Below are 26,533 nucleotides of genomic sequence, written 5' to 3'. Positions count from 1 at the left end.
ATGCGGGGAAGTTAAAAATAAAAGAAGGAAGAACAGCAAGGCCCCAGAGGAGACTCCACAGTTCCCCCCTCCTGGCTTGTGCACTGTGTGCTCTTCCATGCGGGTGAGCAGTCCGCTGCGAGAGTCAGCCTTCCTTCTGCTTCGGCAAATAACCAGCTAATGGCCACCAACCATGTATATATGTAAATGTATGTAAAGCAGCAAGAGCCCTACGAGACTGACACATAATATAAGCATCTTACATGCAACCTAAGTGCTTAGACTCAAAGTACAGTACATGTGGACTTTTCCTGCTGTGCCTGCGTCTGAAAATCGGGAAAGCTGACCGGGCTTCACGTTCATGAAGAGCAAATGCAAGAAAGATTCTTCGTCACTCACCTCGAGGAAACGGAACCAGGAGCGGCCGGGTGATGGATATTCCCCTGATTGCAATGAACAGCAGCAACAAGCCTTCGAGAGTGAGTGGAGGAGATGGGAGCTCATGAAGAGCTCCTGTTGGGGCCCTGCTAGTTCTCAGAAAGCCTAGGGCAGACAGGCACTTGTGCACATAGCTTTCCTGGTGTTTGTTGTCACAACCTTTGCAAGTGGCACTTCGGGTGTGCAAACGTTCACTTGTGACACAAACTAATTTGGGAGCTTCAATCTCCAAATTCGGCACAAGCTCAGACTTCTTATATCACATAAAGCTGGCCCTCCCAATTCATGGTGTCAGCTCATGAAACCCTCATCTAATGGCTTTGGATTCTGATGTCACTCGATATACAGGTCCCTCTCCTTTAAAGCTAACCAGGCACGTTGCTCCTGGGGCCAGGAGATCCTTGCGCGGTGTCTTTCTTACAGGCTGCCTTCCTGCCCTTCTGTGGGGTCCTGGGCTGCTTCGTTGGCACAGTTCCTGTCCTGATCTGGCACAGCTGCCCGGACAGGGGCGGGTGGCTTCTTGGGCTACCCTGCAGGCGCTTGTGAACGCCCCTCCGCAGACGGGCTGCCATGCCCACCTCCGCCCCTGCCCCGGCGTCACAGAGGGGAGGAGAGCTTCCACAAGCAATTAGGCTCAATCTCAGGGCCACCCAGCACCTTGCAAAGTTGTTTTTTTGGGGTTTCTCCCCGCCGTGCGTCTCCAGCTTCTCTCTCTCAACGATAGATTTCAAAGCCCGAGTCTCCCGCCGGCAGTGCCTCTGCTTTCATATCGTTTAGCACCATAACGCTAGGTTAGGCATCACAGGAGATGAGGCATGCACTTGTTTCAGAAACAGCATATTATAGTATCATTAAAAATGCTCTGCTTTTATTTTTCTTTCTTGCTGATGCTGCTTCAAACTGAACAACCCCCCCCCAACCACTGTAAGACAGAAGTGTTCCACACGTCGAGCCCTGGGACGCTGGCTGACACTGTTAAACTAAAAGCTCTTGTACAATGAGCCCCTCCAGAGCAGAGACTTCAAAGATTGTTTTGTAGTTCAACTGTCAACATGGGGAAATTAAGGTGGAGCAGCTTTTGTGCTGTGAAGGGTCTTTACTTAACGTCTCGGGCGGCTGCTCGTTGCATCCTCAACTGTTCCAAATTGCTCACATACTGCAGTTACACTTCCCAACTGCTGCACACTATCTGCCTTGGAGCAGCTTTTCTTCACGAAACAACAGCTACAGTACGCTCTTGCAGGTTCGCTGTGGAGCAGATGTAACGTGAGCCTGTTTCTCAAATGACTTTCCAAGGAAGGGATTGCATTCATAGGGTTACACGTGGATTTTCTTTGTCTTCAAGAGCACTTACAGTATGTTCTCCGTGTAGATGTGATCAAATCTTCAGGCTTCCTGAAATGTTTTGTTGTTGGTTTGTAAAGTATTTTAAAAAATCAAAAAAACAGAGAGCCTGAAGTTTAATTGTGTGTTTATAGATTTAAGGCGAATCTACTTAGATCAAAAATAACTGTTTTTTCAGTCCCTTGTAATTTACCTTTGAATCTGGTTATGCTACAGACAAAATAATCTTTGTCTCAGGCATGCTCTAGTTATGACATTTGTCCACGGTACAGTATATAAAACGATAGTACTAAATGCTTGGATTCGGCGAGTTATTCACCCAAAAGTCCTAAACTCAGCGGCTTCACGCTGAAAAGAGAATGTTATACTGAGGCTGGGTGTACTGTCTTCCATGAAAACACAGGTTACTTTGCGAAGGAAGACTGCTGGCTCAGGCAGGCAGATGTCAGCACTGGAGAAACGTGATCTGTTAGGGACAAATGGCAGCTCCTTCACAAAGCTCACAAGCTTGCATGAGCAACCCGCAGTCCCCCAGCCCTGGCCAGCTACTGAGGAGCGAACGATGCTCAATAATGCTCAGTGATATCACATAATCAGCTGTTTGCTCCAGTCCGCTATACACTGTACCTCATATTCTGTGCACAAACCAGTTTCTACACCACTATAATACGATATACAGTATGCTGTGCTCAGATCCGTTATAGTGTAGAATCTGTGTTTGGTTCAGCCATAACATACAGTTTGTTGTGCTCAGTGCTGTTACAGTACATATTTTATTTTTGCTCACCTCAGTTATACCATATATTGCTGGAAGACATTATTTTCAAAAGACACCAGCAAAGCACACTTCTAGCTCCATGCTAAATCAGTTAAAAAAGGGCTCTTGCATTTTAACAGCCTTTTCAGCAGGGGATGTGAAGTTAATCTTTGTAAGTTAATTACACCGGGGGTATAATTTGCCTCTAATAAAAACTATAAAATACAGTGTATTATGGAGTACAGTCTGTGTGCACAGATGGCCTTTATAAAATCTCAGTTTCACTCTCCAATGTCAATTTTATTTGGCATGACTGTGAAACTCTTATCTAAATATAAACATTTATATAATAATACATTTTATTTATGAGTATATTTTAAAGAAGTTCAAAGCACTGTAAAATAAAGATCACATAAAATGTGAAACGTACAAAAAATAATGTAGTAAAATATCCAAATAAAACCAAGAATGAAACAAATTATAACTTACAAGTTATAGTGCAAAGAGTTTTTTATGCAAGCTTTAGAAATGTCCACAGTGGGGGAGTCTCTGATGGATTTGGGCAGTGAGCTCCACACTTGAAGCTCCGGCTGGCCTTGGGGCGAGCTGGAAGGATGTACATTTCTCAGGGAGCCAGTGCAGTTCAGCCAAGACAGGGGTTATGTGCTGAAGGAGAATGGGTTTAGTTTGCACAAGAACCGGAGAACTCAAAACACGAAACCCTAATTCGTATCGTATAGATGCCCTAGTTAGGAGTCACAATAGTCTAATCCTGACGCCATAAGGGGTGTTTTAATATTCCAGATAAGCAGGGCCGGGTTAAAGCAAAATCTTCACTGGCCGCTTGAAAATGCCTCACCCAGTGGCGTTCTGCTGGGTGACATGACAGAACCCTGTCAAGCATAATGTCCCCATCAAGTACTGTATCTGTAATTCACCATCTGTCCGCTTGGAATCCCAGCTGTTTTAATCCAGAGATCGCCCGTGACCTCCCGTGGCCTTTGACCTGTGACCCCTGTGACATGGTCACATGCAAAACAGTGCCGTCATTTCTTTAAGAGTGCGTATAGGGTCATGATTATTCTAGAACGCATAGAGAAATCCAGGTCATGAATGCCAAGCTCCCCATGAACTCTCAGTAGCCTTGCTCATGGCCTTTCACCCCTACTCAGTGTGAGGGGGTTAAACAGTCTTACAGGTCCTTAAAGACAGAAGATGGATATTGCACAACACGTATAGGAAGACATATATGCCACATACAGTAAAAGGGAGATTTCACAAGGGCCTTTTCTGATATTTACGCTCATGTTAAGTGACCAACGCCTGACCTCTTGAAAGATGTCCTGACATCCAGAACCTTCCAGAACTGTTAATGGACTCAAGTCATTTCATACAGGGGGTAAAACAAGAAGCATCGACTTTGAGCTCCTGTTTGTTGTCCCGCTCAAGGGGCTGCATCTAAGTCAGGGGACTGTTCATGATTCAGAGATAGTCATCACAGTCTGTCCTCTGCCTGGTCATGCTCAGTTGCTGAAGTAGAGGGACGCACCTTGTTAAATACAGGTATGTGTTGGCTTCGTGGCTTTTCAGGAGTGGTTCGTGAGTGAATGTGAACCCTCAAGCTTCTCCTCTGAAGAAGCCTGCTTAGTGCCCTTTGCCCTCAAACTTTTCTTCTGTATTTAAGCTGTTGTACTGCTTTCGCATATCGATACTGAATTCCTCTGCTTCTCAGCCAGAAGATGAGTTTTTTTTTTCGAGAATCAGGGAGTTAATGAAGTACCCTGTGTTTGTTCTGCTCTTTAATTATGTATGATTGAGGTAAAGGTCACACAGCTCCCCGCTTACAGGAGCTTTCAACAGTACTTCTGAGCAAACTTTATTTCTTTTCAGTGTTTTCAATGTGCAATATAATAGACGAGTTTGGGAGAACACATCTCAGACATGCCCTTTCTCTGACCTTTGGCCAAGGTCTCTATTCGTGACCAGTATTGCTTTTATCTTTGTTCTTGTGCTGTTGTGCGTAAAACTGGAGGTAATCGTGTTGTTTCCACTGGGAACTCTGGGAGGTTTAAAAGGGCAGTGGTCACCTGAGAACTGGATTTCTTCAGAACATGCTCGTTTAACCCTCCTTTGGATTCCAGTTTATTGAGCCGCTTTTCTATCCTTCGAGAGTCTGTGTGTCCAAACCGCAGCTCTGCCAGTCCCAGGCCAGCACAGGTGACACTGGGGAGACACCCCCTCCAGCTCCACGCCCAGCTCCGCCTGGTCAGGACTGCAGAAATGGTGCTGCAGGAGGTGTCACTGCTTGCATGAACAGCCGGGTTCTTAAGAAATGTCCCTATAACTCAAACCAGGCAGAGAATACAGGAGAGCGACCCTGCCTCTTTAAAGGAAACAAACGCTTCTGTGGTTTTATCAAAATAAAATCATATTGATACTGTGTTGCACATACATTTTTAACAACACCACTACGTTTGCAAGCAAAATCGGGCTCCAGGCAGTATTGGCAACATGCTGGGATTCGGTCTGAGACCAGAGACACTCAGGACACTGGCCATGTGATGAGCTGCTTCAGCCGAGCTGCCTAATCAAGTTAAGAGACTGACCAGAGGTTGTCCTTTCTGTGAGTAAACTAGCACACATGAAATTGTCTGTAATAACATGAATACATCTTCATACACACACAAGTGGATGTGCCAAAGCCCCAGTTCAATTCTTGACCTTCCCAAGTAAACACAGCGAACCTTCTTGCGAAGACCTGACGTCGCTGATGCTGAAGTGCACACTGAACGGTTTCCACAAGCCGTCCACTCACTGTCGCTCTGAGACCACTGTTTCGAGGCAGTGGAGTCTGGGAAAGAGCTAACGCCTCCTGTTCCTGTCAGGATGCTCCGTGGTACCCTTTTTTGGGTGCAGTCCCTGTCTTTTCCCAGGATGTTTTCTTTTGTCTAATCTCTTTCCAGCTGTGCCTTTTGCTCTTTGAAGAGAGACGGCTGCTTCTCAGTCTCCACCTGACTGCAGCCTGTGTGTGTCTGTGTGTTTTAACAGGTGCAGTACCAGGAGCTGAAACCAGATCTCGGTCACAGCCCCAGCAAGAGGAAGAAAAACAATCCTGGCTAGCCCACCCAGCACAGGGGCGATGAAAGGGCAGTCCTGGACCCACCGCCTGCCCAGTCCCTCGTCTTCTACTGTCCTCAATTTATTTTCTTTGTGTACGATAGGCAGAAACATATACTGTAATGATCATTGTAAAAAAACAGTTCTTTTTTTCAGGAGGGTAGAAAGTAAATGGTACTTGAACCCCCCCCCCCCCAGAACAGTGTGAGCAATCTCAAGCTAATGGGTTTGATTTAAAGGCATGATCTACCTTTCTCCAGGAAGGAATTCTGCTGAAGGATACCCACAGATGTGATGGTCAGTTTCCGGTATCGTTTTTCCCACCACTGGCTCGTCACTGAGGTTTGAATGGTTAGTCCCTTATTTGCATAGCGACACACAGCAAGCTCAGAGATGAGCTGTTTCAGCAGCTGCGACGAGGGGCCTCAGTTTTACCCAGTTAAACAGTGATGCTTCATGCACCCACTTATTTAAGCCTGGGGAAGGCAAGAAACGCTCGAGCTGAGTTTAGTTCTGGTCATGAGAAAGGGCTAGTTTGGCACTGAACTGGTTGTGGGCTCCACTGGGGGGCGGGACAGCACCGGTCTTCTGGCATGGTGGCATTCTTCCCTGTCTAAGGACGGGGGTGATGTAATTTAATCCTGTCACGGTAAGGAGCCAGGATCTGATGCCGGTCTCTCATGGGCTGCCCACTGCACCACTCCCTGGACAGCAGCTAGCTCTGCCAGGCCAGTGGACCGGCCGCCTGCTGGGGCAGACAGTCACACTGCCCAGACTCGCTTTGGAACTGCCCCGGTACACCAGGCGCAGGCTCATCTCTGACCATGGGGCAGCGCTTCCAGTTGGGCACAGCGAGTAATGGGACAGTGTGGTGCTGCAGAGACCTACAGTCTGCCCACCACAGGAGGGAAGCCGGACCTGGGGGCCGAGCCCTCTCGTCAGCCATCACTCCCTCCCTGCCACCGGCTCAGCGCCAGGCCGGGCCTGTGGAGCCGAGGAGAAATGGAATCTTTCAAGTGCCCATGCGTGATGCCCACTCCCACACCATGGACCTCGTGCTCCAGACAGGTTGTTCTTTCAGTAAAACAGTACTGGATGTTTGCCAAAAAAAAAAGAAGACGACGACATACTGTAGCAGGATAAACGGAGGTAAAAATCCATCCGTAAGAAGTGTGAATAATGTGAAGCGTGTTGTATGTGCGCCTGTAGGCCAAGAGGGAAACTCTGTGCACTGTGGAGCTCTGGTGCACTTGCCTGCCCGAGTTGTTTTAATCAGAATATGTCTTCTCTTCTCTCACAACAGCCTTAATCAATTTCTTAGAGCCCATTAGAGACGATGTTTATCAAACAAAAGATAAACATTGTCAATGCATTTATCATGCTCAATTTCACACATGCGTGGCACAGCTGCTCAGTGGTCAGCATTGCTACCCGGCAGCACTGGGGCCCTGGGTTCAATTCCTGGGGTGCCGTCTGTGTGGAGTCTGTATGTTCTCCCTGGGTTCACATGGGATTCCTCCCACAGTCTGGAGACATGCTGGCAGGTTATTGTCCCTGGTATAAGTGTGTGAGTAATCGAGTGCCCTTTGGTAGACTGGTGTTGGCACCCAGGGTGTGCCCTGCCTTGCGCCAGGTGCTTGCTGGGATAGGATCCGGCTCCCCCACAGCCCCGGGTTGGATAGAGGTTGGAAGGTGAACGAAGAGCTGCAGGCCGATCAATCAGGGCCCTGGGCTGAGCAGAGTGCGGCTTGTGTCTCTGCTGCGTCCGTGGGGGGATACCCCTCTCTCCCGGGGCTGCCTGCACCCTTTGTCCCGGCTCCACCTCGCGCTCCCAGCCAGCTTCCGTCCTCCTTTCACAACCGGAGTCGTGTTTCCGTTTGGGAGGTGGGAAGAGTAGGAGCCTCTGGACTCTCGGGTCCCATCCTGACTTCTCCTTCTCCTTCTAACACTATACGGATTCAGGATGCAGTGTGTGTGTGTGTGGGAGACCTAGGGGGCTTTCCAAGAGCATCTGTTTGAGGATCATCGCCAAGATTAATATAGGAAAAAGAATGTTTCCCCTGCTCGCTCCCAGAGGAAAAGGCTGGACTTCAATGTCGCCTTCACCGATGAAGAAAATACTCGGAAAACTTCAATTAGCTTCACAAGTCCCACAATAACTACCCCAGCCTGCAGTGCCCTTTAATTCTGTGCATTCATACGTGCAATATACATAAAAGATTCAGAATCACCCAAAATACCATTTTTATATTATTTCAGCAGCAGTTTGGTCTTGTTGATATTATAGATGTTGTTAATGTAACATTTAAGATTGCGTGTTTCAATACACTGCTGTCAACTGAAAACTGATCTCCTGAAGCACTTTCTCATGCTGTAATCTATAAAAACATGGATGTTTATACATGCGTATGTTCTTTAGATTTAGAAAATGTCTGATGAGCACTTTGCATTGCACTGCAGAAAATGGTGCAAAGAACGATTTTGCTCAGAGAGGTGAAGAAGGGGATGTTGAATGTTGAAGAAGGGAGAAATCAAAACAGAATTTGTTCCTGGTGGATCTCACTCTAGAATATTTGCATCAACGATATTTATGAGTTTTCTGTCCTCATCCTTGCCTTTTCTATTGTGTACATAATTTATTACTGTGTTTTCTATGCTTGTAAAGCAAGGTCACCTATTTATGATACTGTACAGATGTACTTCATTTCTGTAAGAACCTGTGTGACGAGCTAGCTTTGGCGGGCATGCCATCTGCTCAGCGCTCCTCTCTGAATTCACAGTACGGGCTGCCGTCCCCATCCACACAGCTTGCTGGTCACTTTACTGGGGAGGGTGGAGGGGAGTAAGGCTCAGATATGTAAATCGAGATATAAAAATTGAATGCATCTACTGTATGTTACGTGAGAAATTAAATATTTTTATTGCAAGCCAAATAAAGAGATCATAAAGTGAGGTGAATGGCATTCCTTTTTTTTCCCCCACAAAGTGCTCTCGGTTGCCTTGCACAGCAGGTGATTATGGGTTTCTCCCCCCCCAGCAACAGGAGCCCAGGATCCCAGCGAAGCTCCTCAGATACGAGGAACTCTTTGACAGTGATGACGTGTGCTGCACTTTAAATCGTACACTGCCTGGCTTACTAGGCAGACGAAAACAATATAGTGATCTGGAAATCGGAGCTTAAGGGTTTACAGCTCCGTTTGGTAGTTTGTGTTTAAGGATCTCACCCAGATCTTTTTTTTTTAAAGGCGGCAGGGTATCGGCTTCAGCCGCGTGGCTGGACAGCTCGTTCTGCGCGCCCTTTGTGTAAAGATGTGCCTCCAGCTCGTACTTCCTCTTCGCTTCCCGGCACAGAAGCCTCCTGTGGAGGTTTACCCCTCTCACTTGTGTTCAGACCCTGCTTGAATCAGGTGCTTGCCTGGGCATCATAAGAACTGTTCCACGTGCCCTGAGATCCTGCTGCTGTTCAAAAGGTAAACAGCAGTCACTATGTCTTCAGCAGAACAAAAAACACTGTTCTACAGTATGTGCAGGAATGTCACTGTAAAAAATAAACTACAGAAGGATTTTAGAGCACTGCGATCGTGATTACCACACAGTACACTGCATGCATGTCAGTTATCCTAATCACTGTCAGGATACCTGAATGAGCGATCGGAGTCACCTGCGGGCTGTGCTTAGGAGACTGGCGGAGGGCACCTGACCCCTAGCCCTGTGGGGATGTGAAGTGAACAGCAGCTGCCTGACCTGTGTCTTGCAGGGCTCTAGTGCTGTAAAAAGGAGTTTACAATGAAAGTGCAGGAGGGATGACGGCAGTCACGTTCACTCAAGACTCAGCTTTGCCAAACCGCAATCATCCCAACGTCATTTCATAAAAAAAAATTACTACTAACTACAAATACGACACGTAAGTCCCCCTTCTGTTCTCCACATTCGTCTCCTGCCATCCCATCTACTAACAGGACCATTCGTCCGTTTTTAACCGGTTTATCCGGATCAGAGTCACAGATGAGCCGAAGCCTGCCTCTACACAACAGGCACGAGGCAGGTTACACTCTGTGTCACAGGCACAGGCACGCACACACACACACTCACTCACACAGGCACAAGCACAGGCACAGGCACAGGCACAGGGACAGGGACAGGGACAGGGACGCACACACACACTCACACAGGCACAGGGACAGGGACAGGGACAGGGACAGGGACAGGGACAGGGACAGGCACGCACACACACACTCACACAGGCACAGGCACAGGCACAGGGACAGGGACGCACACACACACTCACACAGGCACAGGGACAGGGACAGGGACAGGGACAGGGACAGGGACAGGGACAGGGACAGGCACGCACACACACACTCACACAGGCACAGGCACAGGCACAGGCACAGGGACAGGGACAGGGACAGGGACAGGGACAGGGACAGGGACAGGGACAGGGACAGGGACAGGCACAGGCACAGGGACAGGCACGCACACACACACGCTCACTCACTCACACAGTCACTCTCTGTACGCGAGCACGGGGCACTCTCTGTACGCGAGCACGGGTCACTCTCTGTACGCGAGCACGGGTCACTCTCTGTACGCGAGCACGGGTCACTCTCTGTACGCGAGCACGGGTCACTCTCTGTACGCGAGCACGGGTCACTCTCTGTACGCGGGCATGGGGCACTCCACGTACACGTACGAGTGCTGGGGAACTGCTGCTGACCCAGTCCAGCTGGACAACTCTCGCTGGAGTGTTCTTTTTTTTATTGTGAAGGAAGAGGCGAGCTTGTCGGGTCGAGACCACCTGGTCATTAATAAAGTCTGCCGCTCTCAGTCCCCCCGTTTAGACCATCCTTGAGAAATGTGCTTGCAGCCTCATCTTCCACCGCCCTCTCCTCTCTCTCTTTTTTAAGTGCAAGGTTGAAACAGGCGATTCTCCAACGGTGCTGCGGCGGGCCCTCTGTGCTAGCTGCCCACTCCGAAAGCTCACAGAACGGGCCTCATTATTAGGCCCACATGGCAGCCAGATGAGAACAGTTCATCTCGCTGGCAGGAGCGAGGGCTCAGATCACAGCCAGCTCTGGATCCACTCGGACACTTCAAGGTTATTGGTGAACTTTTTTTTTTTAGTATTTCCGAGGACTGGGGAGAAAGTACATAAATTGTTCCTTAAAAGCGCACAGAGAAGTTCTATTTCCCCCAAGACACAATAAGACTGGATTTCTCTTGCAGACAGACCTTCCACTATCACCTGATATCTCTCTGCTCTAAGATTTTTAACCCGTTAAAAGAAGCATAAACACACACACACAATGTCTAAACATGCCTCTAAATTGCTGAAGGCATACTTTTATTTTACATATAAATCTCTGTTAAGTAACTAAGGTATCAAAAATTAAAAAAAGGATATAGTGTGAAATTCAAGTTGCTTTTATCAGTTGCAAAACGGAACGCAGATTTCACAACTACGCCTCACCCTTTTCTTAGGGTCTTTAAACTGACCACAGGAACAACTACGTCTACAAAAACCTTCACATGAGGCTTCAGCTTGAACGGGTCGAGAGTAACTTGGCAATGTATCTGCAAGTAAGATGCTGCTCACCGCTGAATGTCACGTTGGTGAAAAAGACCCACAGTCCTGTCACAGGAGAGCACTGACACAGTCACGCTTCGCCCACGAACTTACCAGAGTACAGGAAGGTGAAACTTTCAGTCCGCTGAACAATGTCCTCTAGCTCCCTCCTGTCTTGGATCAGAACCGTGGTGCCCCAGGTATCAGAGGAGTGGAGAGCGTCCCGCCGTGCGGTCCGGGCCGCTCGCGCCGCGTGCTGTGAGAGCCAGGAGGCCCTGTCCCTCGGCCATCAGCGCGCCCAGCAGTAACGGCAGGACACCGGTGCGCGGGCCCGAGCAGGAGGTCGCCACGGCGGGGGCCTGCGCGACGTACCGGGGCATCTTCAGCAGCGTCTCGATGTCCTCCGCCAGCCGCACCAGGCGGGCGTCCGTCCAGCCGCTGGTCACCGCCAGGGCCGTGTGCGCCGCCAGGCAGCGGGCCAGCGGGGCCAGGCCGTCCGGGCCCGCCCCGCCGGCGCCCCCCGGGGGCAGGTGGCGCACCAGCGCGTAGCTCACGAGCAGGCAGCCCAGCAGGGCGCCGCCCAGCTCCAGCCAGCCCGGCTGCGAGGCGCCCTCCCTGGGCGCGAGCCGTGCAGCGTCACCCTCCCGCGCGCAGGCGACGAGCTCCTCTCTGAGCGCCGGGCAGTCCACCCGGTCCAGCGGCGTCCGGCCCTCGCTGTCCTGCTGCTGCAGCAGCACCGACCCTGCAGGGGAGCACGAGAGCGTCACCAGGAGTGTGTCCTCACCCGCTTCTGCCCCACTGCAGCGCTGTAACATACTGTAACTACCCCACTGCGGCGCTGTAACATACTGTAACTACCCCACTGCGGCGCTGTAACATACTGTAACTACCCCCACTGCAGCGCTGTAACATACTGTAACTACCCCACTGCGGCGCTGTAACATACTGTAACTACCCCACTGCGGCGCTGTAACATACTGTAACTACCCCACTGCGGCGCTGTAACATACTGTAACTACCCCCACTGCGGCGCTGTAACATACTGTAACTACCCCACTGCGGCGCTGTATTATACTGTAACTACCCCACTGCGGCGCTGTAACATACTGTAACTACCCCACTGCGGCGCTGTAACATACTGTAACTACCCCACTGCAGCGCTGTAACATACTGTAACTACCCCACTGCGGCGCTGTAACATACTGTAACTACCCCACTGCGGCGCTGTAACATACTGTAACTACCCCCACTGCGGCGCTGTAACATACTGTAACTACCCCACTGCAGCGCTGTAACATACTGTAACTACCCCACTGCGGCGCTGTAACATACTGTAACTACCCCACTGCGGCGCTGTAACATACTGTAACTACCCCACTGCAGCGCTGTAACATACTGTAACTACCCCACTGCAGCGCTGTAACATACTGTAACTACCCCACTGCAGCTCTGTAACATACTGTAACTACCCCACTGCAGCTCTGTAACATACTGTAACTACCCCACTGCAGCGCTGTAACATACTGTAACTACCCCCACTGCAGCGCTGTAACATACTGTAACTACCCCCACTGCAGCGCTGTAACATACTGTAACTACCCCACTGCGGCGCTGTAACATACTGTAACTACCCCACTGCGGCGCTGTATTATACTGTAACTACCCCACTGCGGCGCTGTATTATACTGTAACTACCCCACTGCAGCGCTGTAACATACTGTAACTACCCCACTGCAGCGCTGTAACATACTGTAACTACCCCACTGCGGCGCTGTATTATACTGTAACTACCCCCACTGCAGCGCTGTAACATACTGTAACTACCCCCACTGCAGCGCTGTAACATACTGTAACTACCCCCACTGCAGCGCTGTAACATACTGTAACTACCCCACTGCAGCGCTGTAACATACTGTAACTACCCCCACTGCAGCGCTGTAACATACTGTAACTACCCCCACTGCAGCGCTGTAACATACTGTAACTACCCCACTGCGGCGCTGTAACATACTGTAACTACCCCACTCCGGCGCTGTAACTTACTGTAACTACCCCACTGCAGCGCTGTAACTTACTGTAACTACCCCACTGCAGCGCTGTAACATACTGTAACTACCCCACTGCGGCGCTGTAACATACTGTAACTACCCCACTGCGGCGCTGTAACATACTGTAACTACCCCACTGCGGCGCTGTAACATACTGTAACTACCCCACTGCAGCGCTGTAGCGTACAATAACTACCCCACTCCAGCGCTGTAATATACTGTAACTACCCCTTTGCGGCACTGTTAAATACTTTAACTACCCCACTGCAGCGCTGTATTATACTGTAACTACCCCACAGCAGGGCTGTATTATACTGTAACTACCCCGCTGCAGCGCTATATTATACTGTAACTACCCCACACAGCAGCGTGTTTTTCCCGTGTCGACACGGCTGGCCTGAGATTCAGTACCCGGCACAGTGAGCAGAGCACCAGTGGAGCCTACAGGAGGGGGTGTGACCATGGAGGAGCTCAGAGGTGAAGGATGGAGCCAAACTATGTAGAGCCTTGAAAGTCAGTAACAAGATCTTAATGCGTGACTTTACAGACAGCCATTGCAGAGATGTTGACGTTTAGCTGCAGAGTTCTGGACACATCACAAAACCGACCTTCTCCAATATTCAGAGGGATGGGTTATTCTGCAAGACCCACCCGCTCCATGGGGACAAGAGCAGACCTGTCCAGAACAGGCAGGACGCAGGGCAGCTAATCTACACTGAGAAGTGATTCCTAAGTCCTCCCAGCAGGACACCCTCCAGGTTGAACCAGGTGCACAAGGCCAGAGATCAATTTGAACTCAGCCGGAAGCTTGATTTAATTAAAACTTAAATTTCAATGTTTTGGTCATTTACATTTCGAAAAACGCAACATGAAATACCACAATTAATTTAGATATACTGCACATTGGAAATGTTAAAAAGTTGCACGTACTGTATGTACACTGTAAAACACTCGAACTGCACTGAGGTCTGCAGCTAAACAATGTGAAGAACATACGAAGGGGATCAAAGTTACAGTTGAGAGGCTATTCAGCTCTTTCGGAATTTGTAGTTAAGTGGTCCCAGGATCTCATGCATCTGTTTCCTGAGAGAAAGCAGGGTAATGGCTTCAACAGCATGACTGGGCAGCTGTTCCACACTCCCACCACCCTTTGGAAAAAGCAGTGTCTCCTGTTCCAGGTTTTCATGCAGTAACTTGTGCCCTCTGGTTCGTGTTTCACTGCTTGTGCTGTAGAAGCCCACTAGGTTGACTGTGTTTATGTCTTTGAGGATTTTGAATACTTGTATCAGGTCCCCCTCATAGTCTTCTCTGTCCAAGGATAAAAAGGTTCGGGTCCTTCAGCCTCTCAGTTTAGGTATGGAGGTAATGCTGGTATGCAGCGTAAGAAAGGTTTTGTCTGCCAAGAAGTAATTTGTAAGACAGGCATGTGAATGCACTTATAAATCATGCCATTATCCCTCATCACCTGAAATCAACTCCACTATTTTTCTGGGACTCTGAAGAGCGGAGCCACACTGCCTACAAACTGACTAAACCCACTGAACTAAAACACCGTTATTTTTCTTCGATAAAACAATCACAAGGTTTTACAAGATAACATCATGTTTTTTTTTCAGCTTGTCTACATTTGAGGATGTTAAATTAAGATTTTATATGATTCTACTTTTTCAGACCCCCAAAAAAAGGAACAAAACAGCCTTGAGCTCCTGCACTTTTTTTCTTGGTAAACAGAAATATGAATTTAGGAGGTATTAATTTTTCCTCACCGAATAAGAGCCTGAAAATGATACTGTTTCTTCTAGATAAAAAACAGTGTTGGCGAAAAATCAACACAATTTTCCCCCACATTGCTTTTTACATTCAGTAACCAGGTGTAGGCTTTTCCCATTATTAACGCCACACATTTGTACCATATCAGGGTACATGGGTTCATGGGCACATGAGACCAGAGGCAGGGACCGAGGTAGGGGCAACACTGTGATGGAAGACTAACACAGAGCACTAGACTTTTATGAATAATTGTGCAGATCTGGTGGTAAGATTTAATGTTAATATGGACCTAGTTAAATTAAAATTACTTTACAGGACTGATTAAGACATGCAACTGATATGTCATGCAACATTTCCCGTAACTGCTGAACAAGAACGAGCAGACATGCTCCAAAGATCCACCCATCCCTTAGCCATTAGTCTTTGTGACACACCTTGAGTTCCACAGCATTGGTTAGGAGAGTTGGCCCTGATTGGAGGAACAGCATGTTCCTTTGTGACATCACTGTTCCTTTGTGACATCAGTGCAATCCTGAGAGCTTGCAGTGACGTCACAGTTGACCAGTCCTACTCTACCTAGAGTAGCCGTGCTGCTGCTTGGGGAATAAAGTCACAGCTGGCTGTCGACAGAACGGGTCAAACAGAGGTTGAGCCCCAAGTTATATTTCCTTTTATCTTTTCACAGTTTAAATGAGAGTAAGAAAATGAAAACTATTCATTGATGTTTTGTGCTTGGACTTTTTTTTCATAAATTCTTATACGTACTACAGAATTAAACACATTTAATACACAGTACATACTGCAAAAAATAAGTCTTTCTGCAGCCTTATACAGTGCCTTCCAAAAGTACTGGGACAGCAAAGTCAAATGCCATTTTAGAGACAGTAACAGCATGTCTGTGACCCGCTGGGCTCTCCAATCATTGAGTAACTATTTGAGATGATTTGCTGCAGGCACTTTGAATTTTTACCCATTCTGGTGCTTCACGAATTTTCACTTGCGGTGGCACTGTGGCTAAGGATCTGCACCTGTGACCGAAAGGTTGCCGGTTCAAATCCCGCGGCCGGCAGAGGAATCCTACTCCGTTGGGCCCCTGAGCAAGGCCCTTTACCCCAACTGCTCCAGGGGCGCCGTACAATGGCAGACCCTGCGCTCTGACCCCAAGCTTCTCTCCCTGTCTCTGTGTCTGTGTCTCCATGGAGAAAAGCTGGGGTATGCGAAAAGACGCATTCCTAATGCAAGAAATTGTATAGGGCTAATAAAGAAACATTATAACATAACTTTTCAGCTTTTTCTTGAGCATGTAAAATACTGTTCAATTACATTTAAATCAGGAAAGCGACTTAGCCAGTACATCGACGGGTTTCTTGGGTGCACTGGCATTGTTTGCTTAGGGTCACTCTCATGCCACATGGTGATGCACCTCCTTGTAAGTATGGAAGCCTTTTCTTCCACAGAACCAGACAACTTTTTTGAGTCAACTTCCTAATGCCGCCATCAATAAAGATGAGTCAGCCAGTTCCAGAGGAAGCCACAGATGCCCAGGCCATGACTTTACCTCCACCTGGCTTCACGGATGGGGTGCTGTTCTTTGGAATATCTTCAGTTCCTTTAATTTTCCACACTTTAACTTTTCCATCACTTAGGTAAAAGTTCATCTTGGTCTCATCTGTCCACAAGACATTGTTCCAAAACCTCTCCAGGCTCATTTCTGTACTTCTCAGTAAATTCTATCCTGGCCTTTCCATTCTTGGTGCTGATGAAAGGTTGTCATCTTGTGGTGCAGCCACTGTAATTCTGCTGCCCTAATCTTCTGTTAACTGTGGATGGAGTGGTAAACCCTTCACCCTGCACTCTGGAGGTTATGGATGACTTCACTGACAGTTGTTTTGTTTTTAGGTTTTGCTCTGCAGATCTGATCATTTTTCTGTCATCAACACAGATGTTTTTCTTGGCAGAGGCGGTCCTGGCAGATTGGTAATTGTACCTGTGTTTCTTTTCCTCCTTCAGTAAATTCCAAATGTTTTATTTGGGTACGGCCCCTGAGCTGACTTTATTGAAAATAAAACTATGAACTGTGGAGACCCTCTGTAAATATGGATTTTCTCCTCAAGGACTTTCTGGTTGTGGTACTATAGAAAGACTTTGGTCTACCTGCTTAATCACTTACAGCGGCACTGGATAACACGCAAGCCACAAGATCAAGAGATCATATCCTAAAATAGAACAGAAGTAAGAAGGAGTTATTCTGCAATGACAGCTGAAAGCTCACACTGCAGTGCAGCATCCAGTTATGTCTTGTTCCTCTGAGAACCTGGATCCTGAAGCATTCAGAAACACACTAGTTCTGATCTACAGCAGATGTCTGCAGTTCAAGCTCTATGACATCACTTCCACCTTACAACCTTCCAGCAGAAGAGGTCAAAGGAAAAGAAATCGTTCCATGAGAAAAGCACTTTGCATGTCAGGTTTAATTAAGATCTTATCCCGTGGCAAAAAAAAAAAAAGATCACTCGGAGAAATAGGTGAAAAGATCAGAATGTTTATCAGCAACGTATTGAAGATATTTTGGTACAAATCTTATGCTGCTGCGGCGTGAAAAAAACCTTCATGTAGATAGACAAGTATACTGTGGTGCTGTTTAATGAAGCAAAGAGATTTATCAAATATCCCTATAAGCTGAGAGCCAGATGTGCACTGGTACATTCTCAGCTTTTTCTTAAAAACTAGAAGGGCTCAGCAGCTCAAGCATCTCTGCTTGTTCCAGCGGGTTCACTATCATACCAAGGGACTGGTCAGAGCTGAGGTTACCCATGACAAGCTAGACTCTATGCTACAGGCGGAGACTATGTTGGTCCTTTTATGTGGCATTAACTGGTTTCAGGCAGAGATCAAAGCGATTTCTGAAAGAGTCCAGTTACAATGCTGATCACCAATAAAGCTACTGTACATCCCAAGGTTAAGCGGTTAAACAGGAACTGGTCTCAACACTGCGGAAGACAACGTGGGCGAAGTCTGTGAACAGGAGAATCGATGCCGTGGGAGATGAGGGGAGTGTATGGGGAGATGTGTCGCCCCTCCAGGGCTCATGTGGAGCGTGCGTGCGAGCGGGCGGCATCCGAACAGGACCTCCCCGACTCGCCTGCTGCCGAACAGCCCTACCGCACTTCCGCAGCTCTGCCTCTTTGCCAAAGGAGAGCCCGAGTCAGTGACACGGCGCTCCGGAGACATCTGGACACCTCCAGCGAGCTGCCACGGACCCACCGCCGCGCCGGCCAGAACGGGTCGCCCTCCCGCGCTCCGCCCACCACTGACAGCTCAGCGCGGCACCCTGTCGCCAACTCGCCAGAACCAGATAAAGACCCTTTGTCACCGAAGAAAAGACATCGCAACGTGCGCAGTTCAGTTTCCAGCTGCTGCGACTCTCAGGAGACACAACTACAGCCTGGACTGCCACATACCCGTTTCACTTTTTAATCGAGCAGTGCACAGCGGCACACGAACACAGCACTTTGACTCTGCAGGTGCAGGTTTTCCATTAAAATAGCCAAGACAAAATGACTACCACCTTTTCCTGGTGAGACTGCTTTTACCTTTTTACGTCTGTTAAAAAAAGTAAATGAAAATATACCTTAATATATTTAAGATATATTGACAATACACGTAAGTATTGGTGATATATATAAATACAGTATATTAAAGACAGCAAAACTCACCACCACCAGGTGGCAACAAGCAATAGCTCTGGATCCAGCTTTTTACTCCCAATATAAAAAGAAAATGACGACACTTAGGAATCTTGAACATGGTAATCATCAAGGAATAAAAAAAAAGTCCAAATAAAGGGGGCTAAAAGAGGAGGAAGATGAGAGGACTGGAAAAAGGTAAAAAGGTACATGTGCTCAATTGGGATCATGTTATATAATGATACACATAACATAAACCATCAATGTAAAATGTATTTAAAAAGGAGGGGGGGGGGATTCGGCGAGGAAAGGGTTAAACTCCAGCTCTCTCTTTCCCCTTTCTTCTCCCCACCGGAGTGGAAAAAAGAAACGTGCTGTGGAGAACTGAGTCAACGTGCCTCACCGCGTACTAACTACGGGGAGACTGTTATTAAAATACAGGAATTCAAGCATGAATTCTGGATGGGGACGTGGTGATGGGCAAAGTTTTTTATCCCAACCCCCCCACCGCAGCCCCATGCACAAGAGGCTGCAGCCCAAATCAGAAACATTCAAGTCTGAATGACTCCGCCACGAGCCGCTGACGCAGTCCCTACCGCCGCGGTGTCAAACTGCTTGACAGGCCGAAACCCAGAATGTGACAAAGGCAGAGATGAGGCTGTGTGCGCAGCCTGTACAGTTGCCAGCAGACCTTGATGAATGCAGGAGCTGGTACATCTCCTCCCCTAGGACAATGGAATCAGCCACTGCCTATTCCTCACAATGGCCCGTAAAATACACATCTGTCAGTGCTTTGCCATTCCCCTTTGAGAAGCCGGGCTTGATATGATATTGGCTCTCACATCACTGAGACCGATTGAAGTAAGTCCAGGTATTGGCGTGATGTGTCAGATACACTGCGCTGCAGATAAATAAAACACCTGGGGGATTGAATGCGAACCGGGGTAATTATACGGCGCCGGGGCTCGCGCTGGAGCAGCGCCGGACTCCCTGCCTCACAGACGGCCCGCCGACAGAGGGCAGGAGAAGACAGGGAATGGAGGAAAAACAAAAGAGGAAAAGGCAGGGGGAAAAAAAGGGAAAAGGGCTCATCCTCCTCTTTTCTTCCTGCAGCCCGACACCAAAACCATCGGAGACATGCTCCGATACAGCTCGAGAGCAGACAAAACAGTAAACATGTTTTAAGAAGCTGACAGATACATTTAAAATATTTTAACAGGGTAACCCACTGAGAGGCAACATCTTGTACTCACAGGAGTCCCCATTAATGCTTTTAATGAAGATAATTTAGCAGCAGTCTGAAATTGGCTTAGTCTTCTGCCGATGATGACTTACCCACTTAAAGATATACATCTCAGCGCAAATTGGTATGTCATCTGAAAATGCATAACTGAATTTGTTAACTGGAAGGATAAATAAAACAATAACAAGGGGAAAGTAATGTAAGGTCATGATCCACAGCAGTGTCCCTGAATCTGTCCAATCCCCCATGCTTGCCGGTACAAGAGCAGGCCAAGCCAAGAAACCTTTTCCGTGCCTCTCCTGAAACTCCGCAGACACAGTGCCGTGAGGACGCAGTGTGGCAGGACATATTCACAAAGCATTAAACACGCATGGCACCACAAAAATGCCGGCTGGCCTTGTCCGGTCTAACCTTTTTTTACTTCTTTGAGTGCAAACAAAACAATTAAAACCTACCAAGAAAAATACAAAAAAAAAAACTCTTCTGTTAAAATTCAGTTTATGGATTTGTTCTGGGATCGCTGCTGTCTGATCTAGAGCAAATGGCTACACCCTGGTACAGAGGAGAAGACCTGTCAAACACAAACAGGTGAAGTTACAAATGTGGCAACAGCCGCACAAGACTGTAGGATGCAGAAGACAGGAGTTTATGTTGATTCATCACCTTATTCAACTAGTCATTGTGGGGAAGCAAATAGAAAAATGTCCAACAAATTGCTTGGGTACAGTGTTAGAGTTAGATTTGCTAAAATTATACTCAACGCATTAGTGAGACATCACTTGGAATACTGCGCTTAGGTTTTGTCCCACAACAAAGACAGAGCTATTCTAGAGGTGGCAGAAAGGAGAACAACCAGGCCTTCCTGGAGGGGGTGACACAGGCACGTGCTCAGGCGATCAGAGCCCCGACGGTCTTGACCAGACCAGCTCAGGGGACACCTTCAAGCTCTGCATCCATTCAGGACAGGGCGTTTGTAGCCGCTATATTTTTCTAATTGACATACAGTACAAAAGCAAAGCAGATACAAGGCTCTTTTTTTCCCCGATGAGACAACCTGTTACTGAAAGCTTGAGATTTTATGTTTCTTACGCAGAAGAAAGAAACAAAAGACGTAATAGCAGCTGTTTGTGGGGAAAAAAAAGCACTAATAAAGCCATAAATGCACTAATATAGCATTTGTCAAAAAATGGCAGGCATGCTGTTATCTTTTTGAAGTTTAACACAGACACTTCCATTCACTTCATCTGCCCACTGTTTATACAGTAGTTACTTCAGGTTCAACTTTTGGCAGCACCTTAAAGTTGCACGGACACTTCAGCGCACGGTTCGGAAGAAAACAACAACAAAAGAATATGAAGCAAACCTGCAAAGAGCTTCAAAGAGGGAGAGACACAGCTACACACGCCCGGCCCTGAAAGAGCAGAAGCGTGGATGGCAGGGGCCACATCTGGAAACTGACAGGCCTAGAACTCACAGCAAAATCTTCCCCAGAACTCGGCTCTTCCAAACCAGAACCATGCACAAATTAGGTCATGCATAAGGAGGGCATTACACAAGATTGCTATTAGGCTCTATCCGTTGTTCTAGGAAGACATGCCTTTCAACATGAGAATGCAGCAGCAGACACGAACACGTTAGTTAGTGGCATTCCCTTTCCCCCCCTAAAAGACTAGCCCACTGCCATTTGATTACTTTTGATTACTAAGGAACACTACCATCATGAGGTTATGCTGCAAAAGGAACACAGTTAAGCTCTGCTTTAAATGGAATACCACTTGAATATAAAGACCTATTTTCTTAGTCATGAATCAGGGTTATTTACAGCCACTTAATAACCATACATTACTCTACTAACAGTGATTCCTTAAGGTCACATTCCCAGCTCAGGCTGCTCAGAAAGTACTACAATGGATTCAAAAAATTAACCTGGGTATTATAGCACGTCTTGCAGATACAAACAGATACATATATTCAATTAGCAGTCCTAATATCTGGACTAAAGAGCACCTTACGTAGCACAGCCACACGGTATAAGCTTCTAGTGCAGAACGCGTCCAGAATAAACCCAGAAACACAGCACGGAGTACCGCGGTTAATATACCGAACCTGAACATCCCGGCTGTACCAGGCGGCTTCAGGAGACCTGTACCGTACGACACCTTGCAAGTGACAGTGACATGGAACTGCAGCGGCTAGGTGTGGCTGGGCTGAAGGATTACAAGGCTCCTTGGTGTGAACCCACCTGGCTGAGGCAAGACAACCTGGCCATGTGGAACGAGCCCAGGAGCTGCTGCAGGGGCGAGGATGGAGGGGAGAGCCAACACAAACGCTGGGAAGATAGGAATTCACTGTCCCGGGTTACAGGACACCTCCCCTCCTGCAACGACTCGGTCTCAGGCTCGTTACCCTGTGGGTCATGGTTCGTGCAGACCATGATTCGTGGACTCCCTGCTTTTTGGGCAATTCCCGATCTCGGGTTTTCCCGTTGCTCACTGCCGTGTTAAATGAAAAAGAACAGATCAGCAAAGCTGCATTAAATATTTCTCTGGCAGGAAAAGTCTGCCGGATGAGACTCAGCTCAGCATTTCAGTGTTCACTGCTTTTTCACCGAAACATTGGCTAATTTCACTGAATGCGATAAAAAGAGTAGCTCGATCAGAACATTTCAGCTACATGCAAACGTCACATTAATGTGCAATATGAAATCCTAAATGCATGTCAACCAACACAGAAAACAAAAAAGCAACACAGTTTGTATTGCTCCAGTCTCGACCAGGAGCAAAGGCCAATAGATTTCTTCATCAGAGCCAATGTGCTCCATAATGTATTAGATACTACAGTTACACAATTTTAAAAAACAATTTCAAAATGACCTTCAGAGGAAATACCCTGGCAATACTACAAGAACCCCAGAGTGAGTACAAATGGTCTTACAATTCCTTTCAACTGCATGTGTATGTGCATCCAATCACTGCCCACTGAAATGCAGCCTTGCCTAGGAGACACACAGGGGCCATTCTGCACCAGCAGCCCCACCTGGGAGACACACAGGGATCATTCTGTACCAGCAGCCCCACCTGGGAGACACACAGGGGCCATTCTGCACCAGCAGCCCCACCTGGGAGACACACAGGGATCATTCTGCACCAGCCGCCCCACCTGGGAGACACACAGGGATCATTCTGCACCAGCAGCCCCACCTGGGAGACACACAGAGGCCATTCTGCACAAGCAGCCCCACCTGGGAGACACACAGTGGCCATTCTGCACCAGCAGCCCCACCTGGGAGACACACAGAGGCCATTCTGCACCAGCAGCCCCACCTGGGAGACACACAGAGGCCATTCTGCACCAGCAGCCCCACTTTACAGCACAGGCTTAAGTGGAACAATCTCAAAAAACAGTCCGATTTACAGCTTCAGAGTTTTGACAAGTGTTTGAGGGATACGAGTAGATGCAGGTCATGAAAAGTTTAGTGTAGAGTACCAGAACTTGTCTAAAAAGAAGGGCTATGAAACTGACGGCAGATGTTTACAATTGTTTTGTATTAAGGGAAATACTGCATGTTATAGATATATGTCTTATAAATATACACAATGAAGGATTTAATTCGGTCTTTGAAAACTATTGACAGAACCCAACACATGCATACTATCTCCAGAAGGATATCAGCTCTGGTACTTCCAAATGCTTTTTATAATTTATTGCTCCCATATAATACATTTCAGAAAACATTTCATGGATAAATCTGAACAAAGGCATGGGTCAGGAGAAGGGTATAAAGTCATTTGAAAGACGCTGGATATCCCTTCGAGAGTGAAGTGGATCATTAAGGGAAAGGTGCTCTGCACCACCCAGCACCACCTAAACCTGGCAGCTGGGCAAGCAGGAAACTGGGCCACTGTGAGGCCAGGAAAAACCCTGTAAGAGTTACAGAGCTCAGTAGCTGAGGTGGGTCATCAATATCCCAGTTACCACACCAAACTGGCCTTTATGGCTGAGTGGCAAACCCAGCTCAAAGTCTGCAATGTTAATTGCAATTGATGATTTTTGATAATGTCAGAGTGATGTTAAGGAAACCAGACACATACAATGAAATATGTAGTTAGTTCCACTGCAGACAGAATAAAATGGTTTTCTTCGGAAGCCAAACAGAATGAAAGCAAGCTTCAACGGCGAGAGGCTGTGCAAGAGGAGCCAGGACTCTGCACGACCGTGGCCCGCAGGAGGCGTTTCAGAGGCAGTCAGGACAGACAACGGGAGCCTTCACTTCTGCAACAAAGAGCCTGGATATTGGGCATGCCACGTTTGTCACAATAGACCGAATTCATTGTTTTTACTATGAGACATACTTCAAGAGTGTGCACTTTTACGACACAGAGGGTGGGCTGAGGAGGGATCAAGACGAGGGTCACTGGAACTGCAGACTTCACCCAGGCAGCAAAGGAGGGAAAAAACGAAGGCCCCAAAGTATCGTCTGGAACATCAAAAGAAAAGCATGAAGCTGTTCTTTCAGTACGGCTAAAAAAAACTGAAGGACCCCAGTTGGTGTCTCAATCCACACCACGGGAGTGTCACCGCATACAGGCGACCAGCCGGAAGAGCAAGGAGTGCTGCACCAGCACGCGCGACGAGCAGTGAGATCACAGCCGCCAGTCTTGCCCGCTCTTGCTCTCCTGACGCGTCACGCAGAGACCCAGCGCAATCCCTGCCTTTCCCATCCCCACACCTGCACGCCGCTTCTCCGAGAGGCCGTGACCGGAACGACTGGCTCGAGTGGGCACGGAATCCGACCCCCCCGGCCTGCAACAAATCCAGTTCAGCCGAGTTTTCCCCAACAGGAAGCCACGCAGGACTCGCAGGCAGGAGAGCTGTAAGTGGGCGGGGACGTCCCTGAAGACCACAAGCGCTTTAATTAGCTGCTTAAACGTAAAGTAGACTCACAACCACAGCCATCTGGAGCTCTCTTCAACGCCCATCATTCGGCAGAAATGAAAACGAATAACGAACGATGTGGAGACCCTCAAGTGAGGACACGCTTGCCCTGAAACGTGCCCGAGTGGCGACTTCAGGGGGCCCCTGACTGGCTAGAAAGGGGCGTTGGAGGTGGGGCCAAGAGCTGTCGCCCCTGAGCTGTGAGCCTGCAGGGGGCAGTGGACAGCCTAGCCGCGATTCCGATTCTGAACCGGCTATTCCAAACAAAAACAGAATGGAGGAAAGGTGACGAACAGGGCCGTTCACTCATTCACGACCAGTTACCAGTTGATGCCAGGATCTCAGCCAGCTCTCTCCTGAAGGAAGTCAGGGGGCCGGCTTCAACCACATGGCTGGGCAGCTTAATCCACACTCCCACCACCCTTTTTGTAAAGAGGTTTCCCATTTCCCTCTTCTGCCTTTCCAAGATATTTGTTCTTTGTGAGCAAAAAAAAATGCGACAGTGTATTCTCCATAGCATTTGTTTTTTTACTTATCAGTGTAGATAAGCCAGCAGCCATGTCACCCTGCAGCTTACTAGCTAAGCAGGTGTGAGCCTGGTCAGTACCTGGATGGGAGACCTCCTGGGAAAAACTAAGGTCACTGCTGGAAGAGGTGTTAGTGAGGCCAGCAGGGGGCGCTCACCCTGCGGTCCATGTGGGTCCTAATGCCCCAGTATAGTGACGGGGACACTAGACTGTAAACAAGCGCTGTCTTTCAGATGAGATGTAAAACTGAGGTCCTGACTCTCTGTGGTCATTAAAAATCCCAGAGTGTTTCTCGAAAAGAGTAGGGGTGAAACACTCCTGGCCAAATTTCCTATGCGTCCTAATAATCCCCCTCTATGAATTGGCTACATTACTTTGTTCTCCTCCCCCCCCCCGACGGCAGGCGGAGCGACGCGCTGGTTGGAGTATTTCTCGGTCACATTTAATGGCAACGTCAGCTCAAAGATTTGGTTCAAACCACCAAATGGAGACGGGTGTGCCAACAAGCGGACCCTGCTGATGTGGGATTAACGCAAGGATGAGAGAGACTTATCAGTGTGGAATTAACCTCTGCTTTTTGCTTCATTTCATACCACTAAAACCTCTAAAATGCACTGTGGTGCTGATGACTTGATTCCTTTCTGGATACATCACCACTGCATTCTCAATATTTTGTTTCTCAGGGGATTCATTTAAAAAAAAAGACCAAAAATGATCCTGATGAAAGCACAGGTGACTACTACAAATAAAGAGCAACCACTTGAAATGTTCTTAAAAATATTCAAAAATATTTTACAAGTGCTCAGCAGCTGGAGAAAAAAAAACATGCTTATTAACAAACTTAAAAAAATAAAAGGGGCATCTGAACCCATAAAAAGAAATAAAAACACACCTTCAACACATAAATGGAGAGAAATTAAACTAGGGATTTGCAGCACGCCGATTATATAGAACGGTCAACCCTCTTTACCCACACCATAACAAGTGACAATATTCGGGAAAGACTGGACTGAAGAGCAAATCCCAGCAGCTCCAAGACACACACACAGTATGCCTCTGTTCAGAATAGGCTCAAGGATACATTGCACAGTTGTCAGAAATGCAATGGTTATCCTCCGGTTCA

At 47.9% G+C, this 26,533-nt stretch overlaps 2 protein-coding genes across 15 annotated transcripts in view; one reads left to right on the top strand and one right to left on the bottom strand.

The window, feature by feature from the left end:
• Positions 1–8,587, top strand: part of mctp1a (multiple C2 domains, transmembrane 1a) — a 197,432-nt gene extending 188,845 nt beyond the window's left edge. For all 9 annotated transcript variants that reach the window (XM_088630700.1, XM_088630701.1, XM_088630704.1 and 6 more), the window contains one exon: positions 5,567–8,587. In XM_088630700.1, coding sequence (XP_088486826.1) covers positions 5,567–5,638 — 72 coding nt within the window. In that variant the 3' untranslated portion in view covers positions 5,639–8,587. The remainder of the gene's footprint in view (positions 1–5,566) is intronic.
• The window catches only part of slf1 (SMC5/6 complex localization factor 1), a 61,077-nt gene that overhangs the window by 6,989 nt on the left and 27,555 nt on the right, over positions 1–26,533 (bottom strand). For 5 of the 6 annotated variants that reach the window (XM_088630696.1, XM_088630695.1, XM_088630694.1 and 2 more), the window contains one exon: positions 10,959–11,943. In XM_088630696.1, coding sequence (XP_088486822.1) covers positions 11,405–11,943 — 539 coding nt within the window. In that variant the 3' untranslated portion in view covers positions 10,959–11,404. Of the gene's footprint in view, positions 1–10,958; positions 11,944–26,533 lie in introns of those variants that run through there. The other variant, XR_015936134.1, reaches the window with a different exon arrangement.

The sequence above is a fragment of the Lepisosteus platostomus genome, chromosome 4 (genome assembly GCF_059453375.1).
Source record: "Lepisosteus platostomus isolate fLepPlt1 chromosome 4, fLepPlt1.hap1, whole genome shotgun sequence".
NCBI lineage: Eukaryota > Metazoa > Chordata > Actinopteri > Semionotiformes > Lepisosteidae > Lepisosteus > Lepisosteus platostomus.
Note: the sequence above shows the minus strand (reverse complement) of the source record. Positions and strands in the feature narration are given on the sequence as shown.